The 19,373-nt window shown below is 26.8% G+C and overlaps 1 protein-coding gene across 2 annotated transcripts; it reads right to left on the minus strand.

Annotated features, from left to right (window-relative positions):
- Nucleotides 1–357: 357 nt before the first annotated feature.
- Nucleotides 358–17,631, minus strand: LOC119661999 (nipped-B protein). 2 transcript variants are annotated; one of them, XM_038071534.1, is made up of 25 exons: nucleotides 17,363–17,631; nucleotides 14,558–14,686; nucleotides 12,072–12,243; nucleotides 11,897–12,015; nucleotides 11,645–11,840; nucleotides 10,765–11,576; nucleotides 10,398–10,703; nucleotides 8,661–8,825; nucleotides 7,613–7,791; nucleotides 7,098–7,538; nucleotides 6,343–7,035; nucleotides 6,020–6,263; nucleotides 5,644–5,962; nucleotides 5,358–5,586; nucleotides 5,105–5,299; nucleotides 4,875–4,967; nucleotides 3,821–4,135; nucleotides 3,581–3,756; nucleotides 3,368–3,516; nucleotides 3,012–3,296; nucleotides 2,718–2,953; nucleotides 2,129–2,283; nucleotides 1,415–2,072; nucleotides 904–1,098; nucleotides 358–543 (listed from the first exon to the last, which is right to left on the minus strand). In XM_038071534.1, exons 2-25 carry the CDS (start codon nucleotides 14,622–14,624, stop codon nucleotides 379–381), a joined length of 6,564 nt encoding a protein of 2,187 aa, XP_037927462.1. In that variant the 5' UTR covers nucleotides 14,625–14,686; nucleotides 17,363–17,631; the 3' UTR covers nucleotides 358–378. The 2 variants fall into 2 exon arrangements, with proteins under 2 accessions (XP_037927462.1, XP_037927463.1); XM_038071535.1 differs by lacking the exon at nucleotides 17,363–17,631 and adding an exon at nucleotides 16,556–17,005.
- Nucleotides 17,632–19,373: the final 1,742 nt, after the last annotated feature.

A 19,373-nucleotide genomic window follows, 5' to 3' on the forward strand; every position in this document is an offset into this window, starting at 1 on the left:
TAGATAAATATAATATGTAATTATTTTTTAATCTTAAAATTAAAATAAGTCTATACCTTTACAAATTAACAAAGTACATTTTATATTGCATTTATTCAAAATATTTGTATTTAATGCTAAATGCTTAACTTTTACACTCTACATATAGTATTAATAAACTAATTAAAACAGTTTGGTGTTTTAATTTTATTTTTAAACGAACTATTATGTTTTGTATTATAAACATGTTTTAAAAAAATATTTCTTTTACTATATTAATATTTAAATAAATATGTATACATATATCTTATAATAATTGTTAGTCTTAAAACAAATTATTTCTTAAAACATAATTTTGTATTTTTCGCTAACCACTAAAAAATAATTAAATATTCACTACTAAACATAACCCTCATCACTATAATCATCATCGTCATCGTCATCCGATGTGATTATTTTACGTTTCTTTTTTTTTGTACGAAGTGATTGCTTTCTTGTAATATTAGTTGCTTTAGTAGTCAGGCTTATTTTGTTATCCCGAATAGCTGGAATTGTTAAAACCTCCTGAAAAAATTGAAAATAATTAATTTAATTCACATTTTAAATTATTTGTATATAAACAATATAACAAAATTACAATATAAGAACAATAAAAATAAAAACGTAATTAAATATTATTTTATTTTTCTTATCTATAAGACGAATAGATTTTACTTTTTGAATATTCAAAAGTACAGTGAAAGTTCTGTTAAACGGATGATATTATTAAATGAATTTTCAATTTATATAACAAAGCTCCTTTTTTTATGGACAATTTTCTAAACCGTTGGTGTTCGCTTAAGAGAATTTTCACTGTATTATATTATAACCAATACTTTTTCAAATTGAGTGCAATACATGCACTCCATTAAATGCAATAATTACTTTCATTTCTTCTGTTATTTCGCCATTAATGTTGTGGTTATTCATATTGGTAGTGGATAAGTCCGAATTATTTAATTGATTCTGAACTGTTGAATTCAGATGCAATGTTTGAGAAGTATTCAATTTGGATTTATCACGTGCTTCCTCATCTGAGTCCACGTCATCAGGATCCAGTTTTAGCATGAGTTGTTTGAACTGAAATTATTTTGTAATTTGAAAAGTTAAATTATCTACTGCATAATTATTTTTTTTAATTGTAGTGTAATAATTTAATTCAGTTTAAAAATTCTAATTAATTTTTTTATATTTATTGTAATAAAAAGAAATAAAATTTGATATGATGATATATAGATATCAACTGGTATCAACTGATAGACACGTTTATGACATCCGCAAAGACAAACGGTCATCATGGCGTTACAGCTCATAATTTAGTGTAATATTATATATACTTAAACGTTAACGTAACGGAATCAATATTATAATATATAAAGTTGAATTTTGAACTTACATCCAAGTATTTGGTGACTAATTCTATTTTCTCTTCATCATTTAACTGTACTGAAGTTTCATCATTGTTGGTTAATGCAATTTGTTGCTGTAATATTATCACATCAATGATAGATTTTGGATTAAAATCTGCAACTGTCTTTCTAGTTATAGCTTTTTCATACAATTTTTGTTCCGATGGAGAATATCTAGATATTTTACCATCCGTCAGACCATACATATCTTTTAAATGATCTTTTAATATCAGAAGCAACATGCATGCCTGTGCTGAGGTAATGCACTTGCGAATCTCATAGATGTTTTCTGGTAGTCGCTTAAAAAGTTTTTCTGGATCCTCTTCATCATCGTCATCTTCTAAAACATTATTTGCATTTTCTGAAGGCATTAAACATTCTTTAAATGTTGTCAATAAATTAGTTCCAGCTATTGAAATTAACAAATCAATTTGATGTATTAAATATAAGGGTTCATCCTGTACGACATATGGAAAATAAGCTAAATTATCAGCAATATAAAGCATTTGCCGTAATGAAGTCTTTTGGTCATCGAATTGCTTAATTACTGTCTGAACTAAAGCACGGCGTTGAGGTTTCGTTGTACGTAAAAGTGTATAAAGAAAATCATTTAAAGCGGAAGGCACAGTATCTGATTCCCGTTTACTGTAATCATATTTTATTTTAAACATTACAATATTAATAAAATAAGATTTACTTACATATAACCGCGAATCACATTTTCGTTTTTGCTATTGCACTGTAACATTTCTTGCAATTTGAAACAAAGCTGCAAACCAAATTGTACTTTCATATTAACAAATCCAGTGTACGTTTTATCAATCTCTTTCAGCAAGGCATCAGCTCTATGCGCTGACTAAATAAAATAGATTATAAAGAAAGCGACATTATATATATTACCATAGGCAAAACAAATATAGATCTGACAAATATAACTAAATCAGTAAATAAACACAATTAAACAAAATATATATCTCCCATGTTGAGAATAAAGTGAAACTAACAAAAACATCCAAAAATTTTATTACAAACTAATGTCAGAATGACAATGTTCAAGTTACTGATATAATATTGCACAACAAATGTAAAAAAGGATATACTCAAAGTTGTGCACAAGAATGTAGTCAGTTTAATTGGTCTATATTCTTTAAAGTTCTGCTACAAAGGTTAACATAAGAGACAAAGTTAGCTGTTAATCAAACTTATAGTAACTACTTATTTGTTTTATTAACCTACGTGTAATGTGCATATAATATTGTAGGTAAGATTAAATAAAAACAAAAAACTTACTTCTAATTTAGAATCAGTACTTAAACATATTAAATATGGGACCATCCGTACAGGGTGTACCAGACCTTGTCGTAAAACAATTTGGACTACTTTAACAGCCCATAGTCTTACTGTGTCATCACTATTTAAAAAGCAATCTAATATTTCTTGCAAATATAATTGTATTATCCGACTGGCCATACCAGATGAAACATCGTTCATTTCCTTAAGATCTTCATTTTGTGCTTCTTTTTCCCCTATAAATACATGTGGATTAAAATTAAATAACTGAATACTTTATTAAAAATTACTCACATTCTTTTTCCTTATTATGCATAAACATTTCTGATTCCGTCAAATAAATCCAAATATTTCGCATACATATTACTTTTATGCTTGGTTCGTTCACATCCGAACGTAACAAATCACAATAAAATCGTCTTAACTCAGGTCTCGTTAGATAATCTTCATTCATCACACAAAATGATCCCAAAGCAATGAGTGCCTGTTTTCTTATTTCATAATTTGAACACTGCACAAAAAACATTAGGCACTCAAATGCATCGTTACATATTGTAGAAGGAAGCCCATTTAAATCACCTTAATTGATATAATTGATAATATGTACATAAACTTTTTACAAAAACTATATATGTTAAACAGTTTCATACCAATGACATCAGGAGATTTGAAATCAAAATATCGCATTAAAATACCAATGGTAAATAAACTACGTCGAAACATGGGAGTATATATCGTTTCTATAGTATGGTTATGCTGCTCAACTTGATTTCGGCTGTGGTCCATGATACGATAGAATCTATATGTACAAAATAAAAAATTCATATTTAACTTAAGAAATATGTTATATAAAGTATTCATACTTTTGGAAACAATCACGAATAAGTTTATAATTTTTTGTAATTTTGTTTACAAGAGCACCAAGACAGGACACACAACTAGTAACAACTGCCTGATTCAGCGAAACTACAAGAAGCATTAAATGTTCTTCTAAAGTCGCCAAGAATGATTCACTAGCGTTATTTACCAAAGGAACAACCTTAGAAACATAATAAAGAAGTAATATCTTATCTTAATTTAAAATCTTAAAACCATTTTCATACCTTCTCAAGTATATCAGCAACAGCACATATAAATTTCGGTGCTGTAGCTGGATGGCACTTGATGTTCAAATAGGGTTCGATAGTTATTGCATGTTGTATGAGTAACTGTGGACGCACTTTTGCTAATAAATGAAGTGTCGTAATGCAACCTAACATACGTGTATTGTCAGTATCTTCTAATTCAATTAAACGGTCAATTAATCCGTCAGCTAACTGCTGACAAGCTAAAAGAATTTCTTGTGGAGGTTCAGTATTCTTTTTAATAGGGTCTTGAGCATTTCCTTCTAGCTTAATATTTTCTTTTGGTTGAAAAATCTGAAACAAGAATAATAAAAAATTTAGTTTTGGATTTGTTATAATCATAATATTTTTCGCACAAATAATAGACTATTATAGACTATTTAATTACGAATTATTTTCGGCTGTATGTTGAAATATGGGTCTTCTGTGTAATTAAACGCAATTATATATTTAAATAAAATTATATTTGGTAGATTTTTATGTATAATTACATAACATGATTTAGCTATTTCATCTATTCACAAACTCTATTCCAAAAGAATTGCGCTGAGTTCTGAGCTTCATATTTGGCAGGACCCGAGTTCGATTCCTGGTACTTGCAGTCTCAAAAATAATTATTTATGAATAATTAAATATAAGAATTATTTCCAAGATCACTTATGAAGGGTATTTGGCAATAATTGAAACAGCTGTATGGTCAGCCAAAAATTTAATTAATTAAAATAATTTAAAATATAAATTTTTGTTGTTGTTTCACTTCTGTTCGAAAATCTCTTTATGTAAAAGAATTTTATACAAGATTGCTTCAGATCGAGGTCAATAACTAAGTGAAGTTAATTACAATAAAAAGATATACAAACAGACAGAGATCACATCTCAGTCAATAGACACGCCTAATATAACCTTATGCTTTTAAGAACTATTAAAATTCTCATTCATAAGTAAATCTAATTTAGTGATTACAATTAATTATTTGTTGCAATAGTTAACACTTAAAAGAAGATTTTAATATTTTATTCAATCATATACATACACTATTTAAAAGACCTTCTAACCACGCTGTTCCAGTATCATGTGCAGTATTTACTACATCAATAATTTGATTAATTTTTCTCTGAATTCCATGCTGAAATTAAAGATTTTTAATTAAAAAAAATAAATAAAAGTAATTTTGAGAAAAGACGTTATATTTTTAATTTAGTTTTCTGAACTATGTATTAAATTTTTGTTTTTTGCAGATCTAATCAAAAAGAGAGTAACTACCTTGTCATTTTTGCCACACGGTGTAAACCACATTTTCATGAATACTTCTGTTACAAGTTTTTGAATACCTTCTTCATCATTAACACGCCTTATCATTTTAACACAAATTTCTGGAATTTTTTTAAAATCCGGGTACTCTATACAAATGTCTCTTAATATTTTTATCACACGTTTTCGGACTGAAACACCCGTATCCTAATAATAATTATATAAATTGCATTTAGCTGGAGAAAAAATAATTCACAATACTAACCAAAATTCTTGTAGATAACATATCATAATACTGATCAATTAGTTCTTCATTACTTAAAACAAATTTTCCAACTAAATCAACTGCTGCTTCACGCACTGAAATTGCTGCATCTAAAAATTTTTGATTGACACCCATTTGCATATCTTTGCGCTTTAGAACCATAGGATCAACTTCTACAATGTTCGCTAGGCACTTCATAGCTCTTGTTCTTACAGCAATTGATTGTTCACTGAAGAAAAAATGTTTCCGTAAATGTAAATTATATGTCAATTTAGAGAATACATACTTCACAACTAATATGATTTTTTTAAGATATCCATCAAAAGATTGACTAAATGGTCTTTTAGTTGCGAGATATTGCGCAATAAGGTGAGCATTATTGTAATCAATATAAGTCTTTATATGTTGTGATGTATGACTTAAGTCATTTGATGAATATGGTTTTATTTTTTGTAGTAGATATCTTTTTCGCTCTTCAAGCACTTTAAAAATTTCTAAATTTAATTCTTGATCGATCACATCATTACGACTTGTATTTTTGGTAAGTTTAGTATCATTTTCACTATCATCACTAATTTCCGGAGATGAAGAATCAGATGAGTCAACTAAAAAAATGGAAATATTAAATGAAAATAATAAAATTAATAAATGTAGATACTTACTATTACGTTTACCTTTTTTACGCTTTTTGTGTGATGTACTTTTTTTACGAGAAGCGTAACCTTTTTCTCCTTCATTTATACGACGACGTTGGCATATTATATCACGATACCACTGTGCTAAATAAAAATGTCGAGCATAATCCCAAATTAAATTTTCTTCCTGAGCATTTACTGCTAAAAAATCCAAAAGGATTCTTTGCAAGAATTCCGTTCGTTCTTCTTCAATGCCTAATACAATGGTACTCTACAAATATATTTCATACATTTTAAAACATACTTAACAATTAAATTAGTTATACTACTAAATAGTAAGCATTACATACATTTTGGATTAATAATTCACCCTCCTTTTCTTGTTCTGCTTTAATGGATAAAATCATTGAATCAATTATATTAACTTTGCAACGTGATTCAACAGTGTCTTTCCTTAATCTAGCAGCAACGATTCCTAAATAGTCCAAAGATACCAGTCGAATACTTTGCTCTATTGTTTTATCAGATACGTAGCGTACTAACATAGTACCCAATAGAGAAAGTAAGAGCTCAGATGCTGGCCACTCAGGCTTATTTACTGTTGCCAAGAGATCGTGTATGAAATTCTCAAAAAGCGGACGGAAATCAGTTTCATTTGAACGAGTTTTACATTTATTTAAAAATGTTGTCAAAAAATTGCCACCTATACTTATTGCAACATCATATTTTTTCAATACTATAACATCTTCATTTTGTTTAGCGAGTTTTGTGGCACCTGCAGACATTTCGCCTTCAATATTAATTATATCTTGTGTAACATTTTTTCCCGCATTTGGTTCATTTTCACAGAGCGAATCGGGTAAAATTGTAGCACATTGTATTAACTGCAATACCAGTGAAGTAACCATTTGTATGTTTCCGCCATTATTTGCTAATTTAAAAGGTCGAAGATTTCTTTTAGATGACGGTAAACGATCTATAGACGCAAGGATATCACCTAAAATACAACTACGGATTTTGTCGTATTGTTCCTTGCGAAAAATCTATAAAATATGAAATTGCAAATCAAGATAATGTACTATACAGTTATTATTTTCATATTTACCGTTGTTACTAATTCCAAACACACAAATTGTAACGTTTCAATATTATCTACAAAAAACGGTTCAATAGCTAAAGTAGACAGTGGAAGTACCACAGTGTCAACGAAAATGCATTTGTCAAAAAGTGTTACAAAAACTTTCATTAACTCCACTGATTTTGAATAAAGCAACTGCAACGCTCGATTGTGGTTGTGATGAGGCTTTGATTTTTTTCGATTATCAGACCTTTTCATACTTTTTACAGTGTAAACTGAATCGTATGAAGGAAATATAGTCTCTCGAAATTGAAATTGAATAAATTTAATAATTAGAGAAATATTATCTTCTTGAAGAAACTTTAGATCTTTTGTTGTTGAGTATATATTACAAATAAGAAGACAAGCTTCGATTGCGTTTAAAATTTTATCCATTACTTCATCATCAACTATTTCATCTTCATCATCCTAATTAATAAGCAAACCATAAGAAAAATAAAGTCACTTGAATATATTACTAAATTTAATAAACATGCGCTTACCGGGCCAGCAGAATAATTTTTAGCAAGATAAACATTGCGCATTGCAAAATTTATAAGTAATGTCAATTTATTCTTCGGTATCGAATCCAGCGCATTTTTAGCTTTTAATTTTGCTACATCGTTGCTCATTGTATTTAACATTTTTGAAGATATACATTCAATATTATCATCAATATCATCTAAAATATATATAATTAATAATTTAATTATAATTATTTGTTAATTGTTAAATTTTAGTTGAAGTTAATTTAATGTAAGTTAATGTAAGCTTATACACTAATACCATAATTTGCGTCGTTAATTGGGACTGACAAAATACGAAGCACATCCAAACGACGTAAATCGAATCATATTTCTTCCTATATTTATTTTCCAAAAATACTTCGGTTTTTGACGGAGAATTACCTTTTAACTCTTTCAATATCGACAGAGCCTTATTATGAATTTGGCTAAATGACAATATTCTGATTTTGATTTTCTATCCAAAGGGATAGAAGAGACTCTATTTTTACAATTAATGGACTTTTACTTTTGGTAACTTGTTTGATCTGCAAAAAAGTGACAGCTTTTTTTTTTTAGTTTTCATTTTAATTCTGTGTATTAGGCAAGCACGTATTTTCAAGACAAATGCGAAAATCTATTAAATGCATTGGTGGAACATTTGTTTCGAATTAGGTAATAGTTTCTTTATCAATTTTTAGGTCCTCTAATAATTGTTTATTGTTTTTAATATGAGAATTTAAATTAATTTGTTGAAAGTTTTTATGTTTTAACCTAAAAATTAATAGTGTTTTTGAACTAAGCCGATAAATTTAAGAGATCCTTAAGAGAATCAAAATCAAAATTTTGCCACACTTTTTCAATAAATAGTTATGCAAAAAATTGTAAAAATATAAACAAAATTTAGATAAGGCACTAAGGAAAATTGCAAAATTATTGTACATACATAGCAAATACAACATTTTTAAGCATTACAGGGATCCTCTAAAGATAAAATTCATAAAAGAGAACTAATAAATAAAATATGTCACTATATTCAATCGCATACCGGATTCGAAGTTAGGTGTTTCCGTATCATCAATCTGTTCAGTAATTTGTTCAAGGTTTCGCATAAACTGTTGATATGTTTGTGACTTTGAAATTTCTTCCTTAGTAAATTTTGGTAGAATTGTAGCAACAATTCTTTCAACTTTTCGAACTTTTGGTTTGGAGTCTAGAATATAAAAAACAAATTTATTAAGTATAATTTTTAAAAATCGATATATGATAAGTTGCAATATAAGATTTAAGAATTTAAAAAATTGTTTTATTCAATTTAAAAACGTGTAAAAATATTAAAAATATGTTTACTTATAACACATGGTAATTTTGATATTATAAAATAGTAAAAATATTAACCATTATTGAGATGCAAAATTATACTACAAATTTAAACTTGTTATCCATAAAAAAAAAAACTAATTGAAGATAAAATTAAGTGCCATCCAAATGTTTTCATGAACCAAATTTTTCATTAAAGTTTTTTACATATAGATTCTTAGATCATCCGCAGGAAAAATGAACGACCATTCAGTTTCATATACTTTATTAGAGAGAAATATATATAGGAAATAAAACAAAATAGTAACATATAAACGTACATTCTTTACTATTTTATCTCATATGTGCGAGTTGTACTTTTTGAAATGTTTTATACCAACACAGATTTGTATCTTATTTTAATTAAATGCTATGTTGTTTAATAACGTTGCAGAGTGACGACATTTTAATATCTCATATGTCATAAGCACACAGATCAAATTTTATTTTGATCTCTCAACTCAATTTTTGTTTAAAAGCCATTTGAGTCCAGTGCACTTTTAAAAAAATGATTGTTCATTATTAAAGGCCATTGAAATAAAAAATATATTAGGAGAACCGACTTTTTATAAATAAGCTGGTTTGGTCAAAACTACTAGTAAAAACTTGAAGATCTGCATTAAAACCTCAAAATTAGAAAGAAATTTATTTTATTAACAGGAACTGATATTTGCTATTTTGTCGAATCTTCTGTAAAGTTACTACAGAAATGAGTAATTCAGAGAATCGTTAAAATACCTGTATTAAAATTGAGATTATACGAAAAAATTAATAAATAAAGCTTTTTTAATTTCCGTTAAGTGAACTTATTATTATGCATCGTGTTCAGAAGTGTGATATCCCTGCAATTTTGCAATGACTTATATTACCTTCTTTGAAGATGAGACTACTGGATCCCAATACTTGCAACTGATTGTGTCGTTTTATTGGTATCTGTAAAATTTTTTATTTTTAAGGCACCTTAGATTGCCGCTCTACAGATAGGACCAGAAGGTTTTTATATCTTTTCACACGATTTTTTTAAGTTTTTTCTTTGCTTATTTTCTTGTGTAGCGAACAAACTTGGAATGTAACCCATTTTTTGTATTAATATGGATCGAAAATACAAGTGACTCAATCACATTAAACACAGCACTGCACAAGATACTAAAATATAATTCCATATTATAGTTCACAAGGTAACGCCCACGTAACTGTTGCTTGTAGAAATGGAAGAATTAAACAAATATGTAAATATAGATACTCTATATTAATATAATTAATTCCATGAATTTCGACAAATTATCTGCCTGACAAAGAAATCTACATGTACAGTTGAATCATCGTAGCTGAGAATGTAAATGATACATATATGATACTTAAAGACTATTATGCGGTGCCAAAAAAAGGTGTTTTAACATATACAAATTGAAAACACTGAACTTACATATTTGATCAGGAGGAATATTTTCCAAAGATATCACTGGTTTGCGTTTACGAACCCGATTTTCATCAGCTTTCATTAATGTGAATGTATCTGCCAGATATGAAGATGTTGAAGAATTCATAATGGCTAACTTATCATCAGTTAAATTTTGTTCTGTAATATTTGAAGATTCCATTTCTGTAACTGGTGTATCAATTTTTTTTATGATATCTCCTTTTTGAACAAATCCTTTAATGCTATGTTGCATTTGCCGAGCATGTTCTTCCTTCAGCCGGTTAATACATACGCGAACTTGAGGCTTGTTACCTAAAATTAAAAAACAAAACTTTGCTTAAAACAGGAAAACTTTAAAACTAATTTAAATTACCAGCAGATTCTAAAATTTTCTGTTCTATATTTTTATCTATGTGTGGGTCCGCTTGTGTGTTACAAAGTAGAACTGATGATAATAATTGCTGCTCCTCAGCGATATCCAAAGAATTTTCTAACAACTGATTTTGTAATTCTTTATTGTCTGCGTTTGTAAATAACGAAAAGTTTTCATAGGCATTCTTTTCGGTAATCAATTGTATTTCTTGAAGTTGTTGATTTAAAATATTTGGGCAAACTACCGATTGTTCTTGTTCCAAAGAAACTAAGGTTTCTGTCACTAAACTTAAAGTGTTTTCAGCCTGTGTTAACGCTATGTTGTCCGTAACAGCATTATCATTTTTTAACACTTTTTCACTTTCTTCTGATACCTTTAAGAGCACTTCTTGGGGGAGAATAGATGTATTTAATGGATGAATTGTAGGTACAATTGAAATTTCTTCTACGTATGCTTGCTGATTTACAGGATATTGACTTAGACTAGAATTATTTTGAATTTCGACATGTTCTGTTTGTTGAACTATATTATTTTGCTGAATTATACTATTTTCTTGTATTATATTATTTTCTTGTATTAAATTATTTTCTTGTATTATACTATTTTGTTGAATTAACGGATTCTGCTGTATTACTTGATTTTGTAATTGTATTGTATCAAATTGTGATTGTGTAGGAATAACTACGTTTGGATTAGGATCATCTAATTGATTTGTTGTTAGTTGATTATATATATTATTTTGGTCAATATATTTATTAGGAGACTTAATAACAGAGGATGAATCAATAACATTAACATTAACTGAATGATTTCTATAAAAAAAAGAATAGAAAAAATATTAGAAACAATTTTTTATAAACAATAAAAAACTTATACTAACAATTCGCTATCTAATGGTGTTTGCTCAATTAAATGGTTGGAATTAGCGATTTGAACAATTTGAGGGTAAGTTTCCGTAGGAACATGTGAATTTGTTGTGGTTGCAAGAGCTATGATATTTTCTTCAGTGACTGGAATATTTCCTTGGCAATTATCTATTTGCTGTTTTTCCTGACAATTTTGCTGCGGATTATTCGCTTTAAAAAAATGTTACATTTTAGTGAAATGGAATTAATAAAAATTAAACGCTTACAATTATATTGAGTTGTATTAAAAACTGTAGGACGAAAATTATAAATTCCCTGTAAGAGCTCCGGATAAGTGCTTATATTAGCCCCGTGTTGATGAATGTTATATTGTGATTTTAATTCGCTGTAATTAAAATTTTAAACTTTATTTTAAAAACAAATAATAGTACATCTACTTACATTTTGTCTGAATTAGTTTGCTCAATTGCTCGAACCAACTGACGTACTAAATTATCATCACGTATAGAAAGTAAATTATTTGATTCATTTGCTACTAAATTATGAAACAAAAGGGATTTGTGTAAAGGAGTCGAATTGAAAAACGAGTCCGAGACTGGCAATTCACTGAGTACTGTAAAATAAGATTATTTGTTTAAAATTGTAATATATAAATCTATTAAAACGTGTCGACAATTCAAGAATTCAAAAATGTCAATCTGTATTGAGATATTCAAACTACTGTTCATTTATTCTTTAATATGAAGGGGCATTCTTTTACTTAATTTTGTTGCTTATAAATGAAATTATTTTCAAGAAAACAAGATTATCAAGTAAAGTATAATTTGTAATTTGCCTGTAGTGAGATTGATATTTTATATCATAGTTTTACGAACAAAATAAATTTTATATTTAATATTCTAATTGTAATATTAACTTGGCAATATAAAGTATATTAGCTTCCACGGGTGATGTCTTCTTTTGTAATCTCCTCTACTTCTTTTTAGTTAATCGTATTAAAAGCGGCACAAAAATGCTTATGAAAAAAAAAAAAACAAATTACAATGCTCGTGACATCAACTCAAAACACTTCCTGGCGTAAAAAGCAGATAGATAGGCTTTATCTCAGCCCTTAATAAGTATAAGGACAAACATTGTTATAGTCATAACTCTGTCAAGCAAATTGAAAATAATAATAGTACACAATGACATAAAAAATTTATTGTATTGTTTACGAAAAAAATAGCCTACAATATCTTTCATTTTAAGACCTCATTGGGTTTAATGAAACCAGATGATTATGCTGAAAGAGTGACAAACATTATTATTTTTTATAATCACAACTATTTTTTAAGAAAATAAATCTATTAATAATTGCAAACCATGACTTTTTGGAATCTTCTGTGCTATCTATGAGGAATATCTCCTACATTTATTTAGAAATATTAAAATTATTGATAAACTTAACACTGTCTTAATTAAAAACAGTTTAACATCACTTTTAGTAGGAAACATCACTTTTAAGCACTGCGTAAACACCTTAAAACCAGTTTAAGATTTGAATTGTCAGCTGTTAACTGTCAACAGATATTTGATATTTTTTTACAAATAACACTGTTGACAAAAAAACTAAAAATATCGAGAAAAATGGAGAATAAAAAAAAACAATTGGATGAGAGAAGAGGAAAGTATATAATTAAAGTATTTGCAGAAAATAAATATTAAAATTGTTGGACGGCAAGAAATATAGAAAGGACACTATATTTTGCCATTTTATTAAAGAGTTGTAATCACATTTCTCATAATTTTGTAAATTTTATACGGGATATTCCTAAAATCTTCATTGTTGTTTTATTATTTTCTTCTACTATTTTGGTTACAATATCTTTCCGTTTTAAAAGTGATTTTAAGACTCAAGGAAACGTAGTATGAAAACATTTTATCAATTAAAATATCAAATTTTATATCTAATTCAATATTATCAGAAATATTTAAGCAACATTTTTTATATTTCCAAATTAAAATTTGTTTAGGTGACAAAGAAATTGACTTTACACAAAGATGAAGTTCATAAATTTTTTAGTTGTGAATTATTTTAATATATTTATTTCACTACACAATTAACCAAGAAATATATTACTAGTTTTAAATCAAGTATTAGAAAAAATATATATTAATAATAAAAACTTAATATCAAAAGAGATAATCAAATATATAATGAAGAATTTGAATACATGCGATAAACATCATCTTTAAAAATGGTATAATATTATATTACCGAAAGTATCTATATTTATTTATAACTAAAATACTATTACACCCGTGGAAACATATCATATATAGCACAAGAACATAAATAAAAATTAATGAACAGTGCTCCGTGTTGTAATATATTTTTAATGCGTCTTCGAACTTGATGACATGAAGTCACAGCTAACAAAATTATATTTTAGAATGACTTTAGAAATGCTCTGGCACTAAGTTGTGTTATTTTATTTTATTAATTAGTTCTAACTTCAAATCTCTCACCATAAGGAAAACTATTTAGACATTTAAATTTTTCCTTATTCCTGTTTATTTGACATCTTAAATGCAATATCTTTCATAAAATAATTTATTTAATATATAATAAAATAATCCTTCACTCATATAATTTATTGTTGCAATTTCGACAATATTTATACTAAAATGTCATATAAACGGGACATCAGTGGTCGATTGAAATTCTTGAGATTATATCTTTAATAAAAACAAAACACAAAAACAAAAATACAAACTAAACAAAAATATAAACAAAAAATAAACAAAAAATAAACAAAAAAGGAAAAAAAAAAATAATAATAATTAAAATATATATATAATATAAATCACGTCACAGCATAAGGATAATGGATACTACTTCGTCGTCGACACGTCTTAATTTAATTTGTTTTTTTATGAACACGTACAATCCGATAAACTTGTTAATCCTGCTAAAGTGGTCACTGGTACACTTGGAATATCACGATCGCACATGTTGAATATAGTAACTTTTTTTTTTTATATTATTACTTTCACTTTTATTTAGTTTTATAGTTCTTTCGTTTAAATTTTAATTTCAATATAATGTATTTTCGATCAAGTGCAATAAAAAAGAAATAGAGACGAAAATTTTATTATACATATTAAATATCTATATACTTAAGTATATTTACTTAGAAGTTACACAAGTAAAAATGAGAGTTTTCAATGCAACTTTTTTTTTCTTTCCAAGTTTAAAAAATTTAATCTCTGAATTAAATAGTGAATTAAATTAATTAGTGAATTTCCAAAATTCTTACTCGTGTAACTTCTATGTTAATTTTTAGTATGTTATTGTTGTAATATTGCATATTGAAATAACCAAATAAGCAGTAATTGGATAAAAAAGAAATTAACATAATTATAAACCAGAATTCCTTTTATCTATATCAGCGCATAACAATAGCAGTGGAAAGCAGAGAACTGGTAAAAACATTGTTCACTTTTATTAAACAAAAAGGGGAGGAAACCCTACGAGGTTTTGTACATAATGGAAGTTTTTAAAAGAGATTATACGGTGTCACTATCGATCACTTCAATCTCACATTTGCATAAATCAGGTATAGCAGATTTTGATGCAAATAGAAATGGTTAAAAAACGTTGCTCTAACCACATTTTCGTATGGATTTTATATGGAAAATTATCGCTACACATTAATTATGATAGTGATCTTGTTTGTTTGATATATCTAATTAAAACATTGATATATTCATCTTTAATCAGTGGTATAAAACAGATGTTTTCTAAATGGTGTGTGTGCATTCTAAGCATTACAATAAATTTTGAATTTTTAAGAACGCTCGATGCTAGACTAGACTAGGCTTACCGGTACATAGAATTATAGCTCTAAGCCTATTAAAATATAAAAAAAGAAACCATTTATTGTTGCTAAAAATCAATATTGTGAAATTTATTGAATAGATTTAGTTAAAAGTGTTAATCAATGGATAGACGGAGGTCTTATTGATAAGTTTAAATAGCCCTGTAAAACACCACCAACTAATCCATAAATGCGTCCACAATTCTGGATGACTCTAGCACAAATGATTCTTTCATTCTAAGAGAAGTCGCCATCAATGAAGTTTTAAAAGCTTTAACATTATTTGTTGCACTAACGTAATTCCAGGTCTATAACGTTCTAGTAGTTCGTTGTGGTAAAATATTTGTTTAGAAACCAGTAATTTTGATTTTTTTTCTACAAAAATAGATCAGATATTAGATTTTAAAATATAAAAAACAAAATATTAAACCAAAAACATAGTTTTACTTAAAATGAATAAATATTTTAAGTATGGATGCTATTATTCATATTCGTTTATATATATATCAACTTTCCCTTGGCTGAAGACTGTAGTTTTTCATCATTTATGGATTCTTAAAAACGAAAATTTATTATGGATTTGTGATTTGATTTGTTTTAATTGAAATATGGCATACACAGGTGGAATTAATACGTAGTGCCTCTTATTAAGTGCAGCCAATCCTGAGCAATACAGTTGTGTAGCATAATCCATTCATACGTAAAGTGATGTAAAGTGATCATATTAAGGACCTAAACTGTGATACTCATTTTTGATAAGTTTTTTTGTATTTTTATTTTAAATACAAAGGAAATTATTTATTTAGTATAAATATAAAGCAATTCGTTTATGTTTTGTTTTAGAAGTATGTGCTAAAAAGTCTCAAATATATTATTTGGTTTTAGACCAGCTTTCAACGAAATCAACGATGTTATTGGGCATTAAAGGAAGCAGCATTTTAAATCAGATAGGTGATAAAATGTTAACATGAAAGTAAACTAAAATGTGTTTTCGGCGCCTCGCTATGGTAACTAAAGCTTTATATATATATATAAATCTATAGAAAGTATATAATTTCTGATTACCTTGATCACCCTTTATATATTATCCTTTTGTTGTAAAATTAACAATAACAACAAAAAAAAATAACAGCCGACCGGACAGACGGACGGTCGGTCCGAACTGGATTACTTGTGGTATTACAATTTTATTTATTTTTCTAAGATATGAAAATTGAATTCAAATTTATCCTTCTTATCATCAAGAAAACCATACAAGGAAAATTTCGATATAGAACACAAAAATATTTCACACACATCTTGAGATAATAACGATGTCATATAGCCCTCATTCCGACCGAGTATTACAGAAGTGCTTGTCAATTGATAATGTGACTGTGAAGCGCAAAAGGATTCTTGTTTACAAAACACTCGTATATTGCATTGTTAAGCATTGTTTGTGAGATGTATTTTTCATTAACATTTCATACTTTTTGAAAATTGCGACAGATTTATATTAATATTTTAATTACAAAAATTTTAATTACTTTAAAACTAATATAACTTTAATAAATAAATTGTTTGAATAACACTCTGGTGTCCAATACCATTCTATGCATCAGCTCAATTACTTATATTACAAAAATTATTGCACTTGCATATTAAAGCATTATTTATAAAACAACCAAAGCAATCACATTTTTCACTGTTATTTAAATGGGTGAACAACATGCGAGCGGATTAATTCTGAAAAATATTTTCCCAGACGTCAACTACACATTTCATTATGTAAAGTATAAAATACAAAATAGTTTAGTACTAAATTCTTTGCCGATAAATCTGTAATTTGCAATTGCATTACTAGTAATTTACTACAATTTATAATTTACATACAATAAATCGTTACACGATTTGCAACTTAATTCACGATATACCAACAATTAACATCAGTGCAATTGTTTTCGAATAGTCTTTTGCATTAAACATGTTTTTCTGTATTTATTGCACTAGGTATACTTTTTAAATTTTACATTTTATGTACTATTCTTTAAATCGATTTCAACTGTTTTATAGTTAATGCATATTTCAATCACTTTTTTTAACTTTTCATATATATAATGTCACAAATGGCGACGTTATACCGATAACACAAACACAACACCAAATGCGATTTTTTTGTTCGGTATATTGCAGTTGGTACCACTGGTAAGCAACATTTATGTCGAACTTAATTTTGTGTAATTGAACCTAATATGGAGTTCAATAAAATTGAGATACACAATTATATCATCCACTGAAATTAGTTTGATGATATAAGAATTAATGTCTCATAAAACACGATTCTTTACAATTTATTTAAATTATATATATAAAAAACAAAGAAGTTTGATCAATTTAATTGTAAGTAATAATATTCTACTTTAAATTTTCACATTATATTTTGTTTTCATTCCATAGAATCACACTACTATTAGCCTAACTACAATCTATGAAACAATTTTTTTAAATTACATATTATTTAATAAAAACAGAATTACATTATACAACAATTTCTATTCCAAATAGTTGAATATGTTAATTTTTTTTGACATAATAATGTACAGCAAAGTTTTTATTTTCTGATGCTCATGCCTACATAGCTATATAGAGTATTATTTTCACGCTCAATAAATAGTTTAACAATTATTTCCTATGTGGTCCTATAGTTCCTTCAAGCTTGCATTGATTTGTTGCAACTAAACACCTTATTGTTTAATCAAACCATTAAGATTAGTTGCAATTAATGATATATAAATTCAATACAAATTGTTTTATAAATATATATTTTTCTTAAATGAAATACATAAGAAGTAATCTAAGAAAATTACTTTTACGAATATTTTTAAGATTTGTAATTAATTTATCAAAAGATATATGGATTATATAAATTAAGTGATAAACACTTTCTTTGTTAATACATAATTTTTTTAATTTTTATATTTATATTTTAAACAAATGTTAAAGTGACAAAAATTGCTTTTATCACTGACTGTATGAAACTTTCATTAAATAAGTTTACTATTAGATTTGTACAAATTTCAAATGGAATAATTCATATTTATACAAAATATATAAAATTGCAGGGTTTTTATTGTCATTCATATTGTAATTAATACCGTTTATTGAAATAAATGCCATTAAATGCAAACAATGTTGCAGGTTGAATTTGCAATTAATTTATTTTCATATTATTTTTTTGTAAAAATCAGAAATTTGAAGACTAATAACATATAATAATATTATATTATATCAGATTAATATAAAGATATTATCCCGATCCCACAAGCCATAATCCTATGATGTCCATATATTTTCTTTAAGCAAGTCTTGTGTTGTTGTTGGGATACAAAGAAAAATAAAGTTTTGTTTTTTCATTTAAATAAAAACATAATTTTTATTTCTATTCCAATAATGCAACCATACTAGCCTAAATAATGTTTACCTAATTAATATAAGGAACTGATCAAAAAACAAAAAAAAACACAAATTAAATAAACAAATAATTTGTTTTGTGAAGTTAGGTGAAAAGTATTGAAAGCTACAGTATAAGATTTTAATCCATTTAAACCAATTCTCAACAGTGTAAAACAAAAAAAATGTTTTAAATAATAAATTTAAAGTCGAATTTTAATATAGATATGTAATTAAAATTAAAAGAATAAATACATGTACAAAAATAATAAAATTCCAGGTTATTAATGACATATCCCATATTTAACCTTAAAAGCTTCAAAAACAATTGAAATTAATTCTACTTTACAATATATTGTGAAAATTATTTGAATATTGTCACTGAACATTTCTACATATAACAGAGATTAATAACAGTGTACATTTACTTAATTCGTTATTGAAACTAAATCTT

Source organism: Teleopsis dalmanni, chromosome X, assembly GCF_002237135.1.
Source record: "Teleopsis dalmanni isolate 2A chromosome X, ASM223713v2, whole genome shotgun sequence".
In the NCBI taxonomy this organism is placed as follows: domain Eukaryota; kingdom Metazoa; phylum Arthropoda; class Insecta; order Diptera; family Diopsidae; genus Teleopsis; species Teleopsis dalmanni.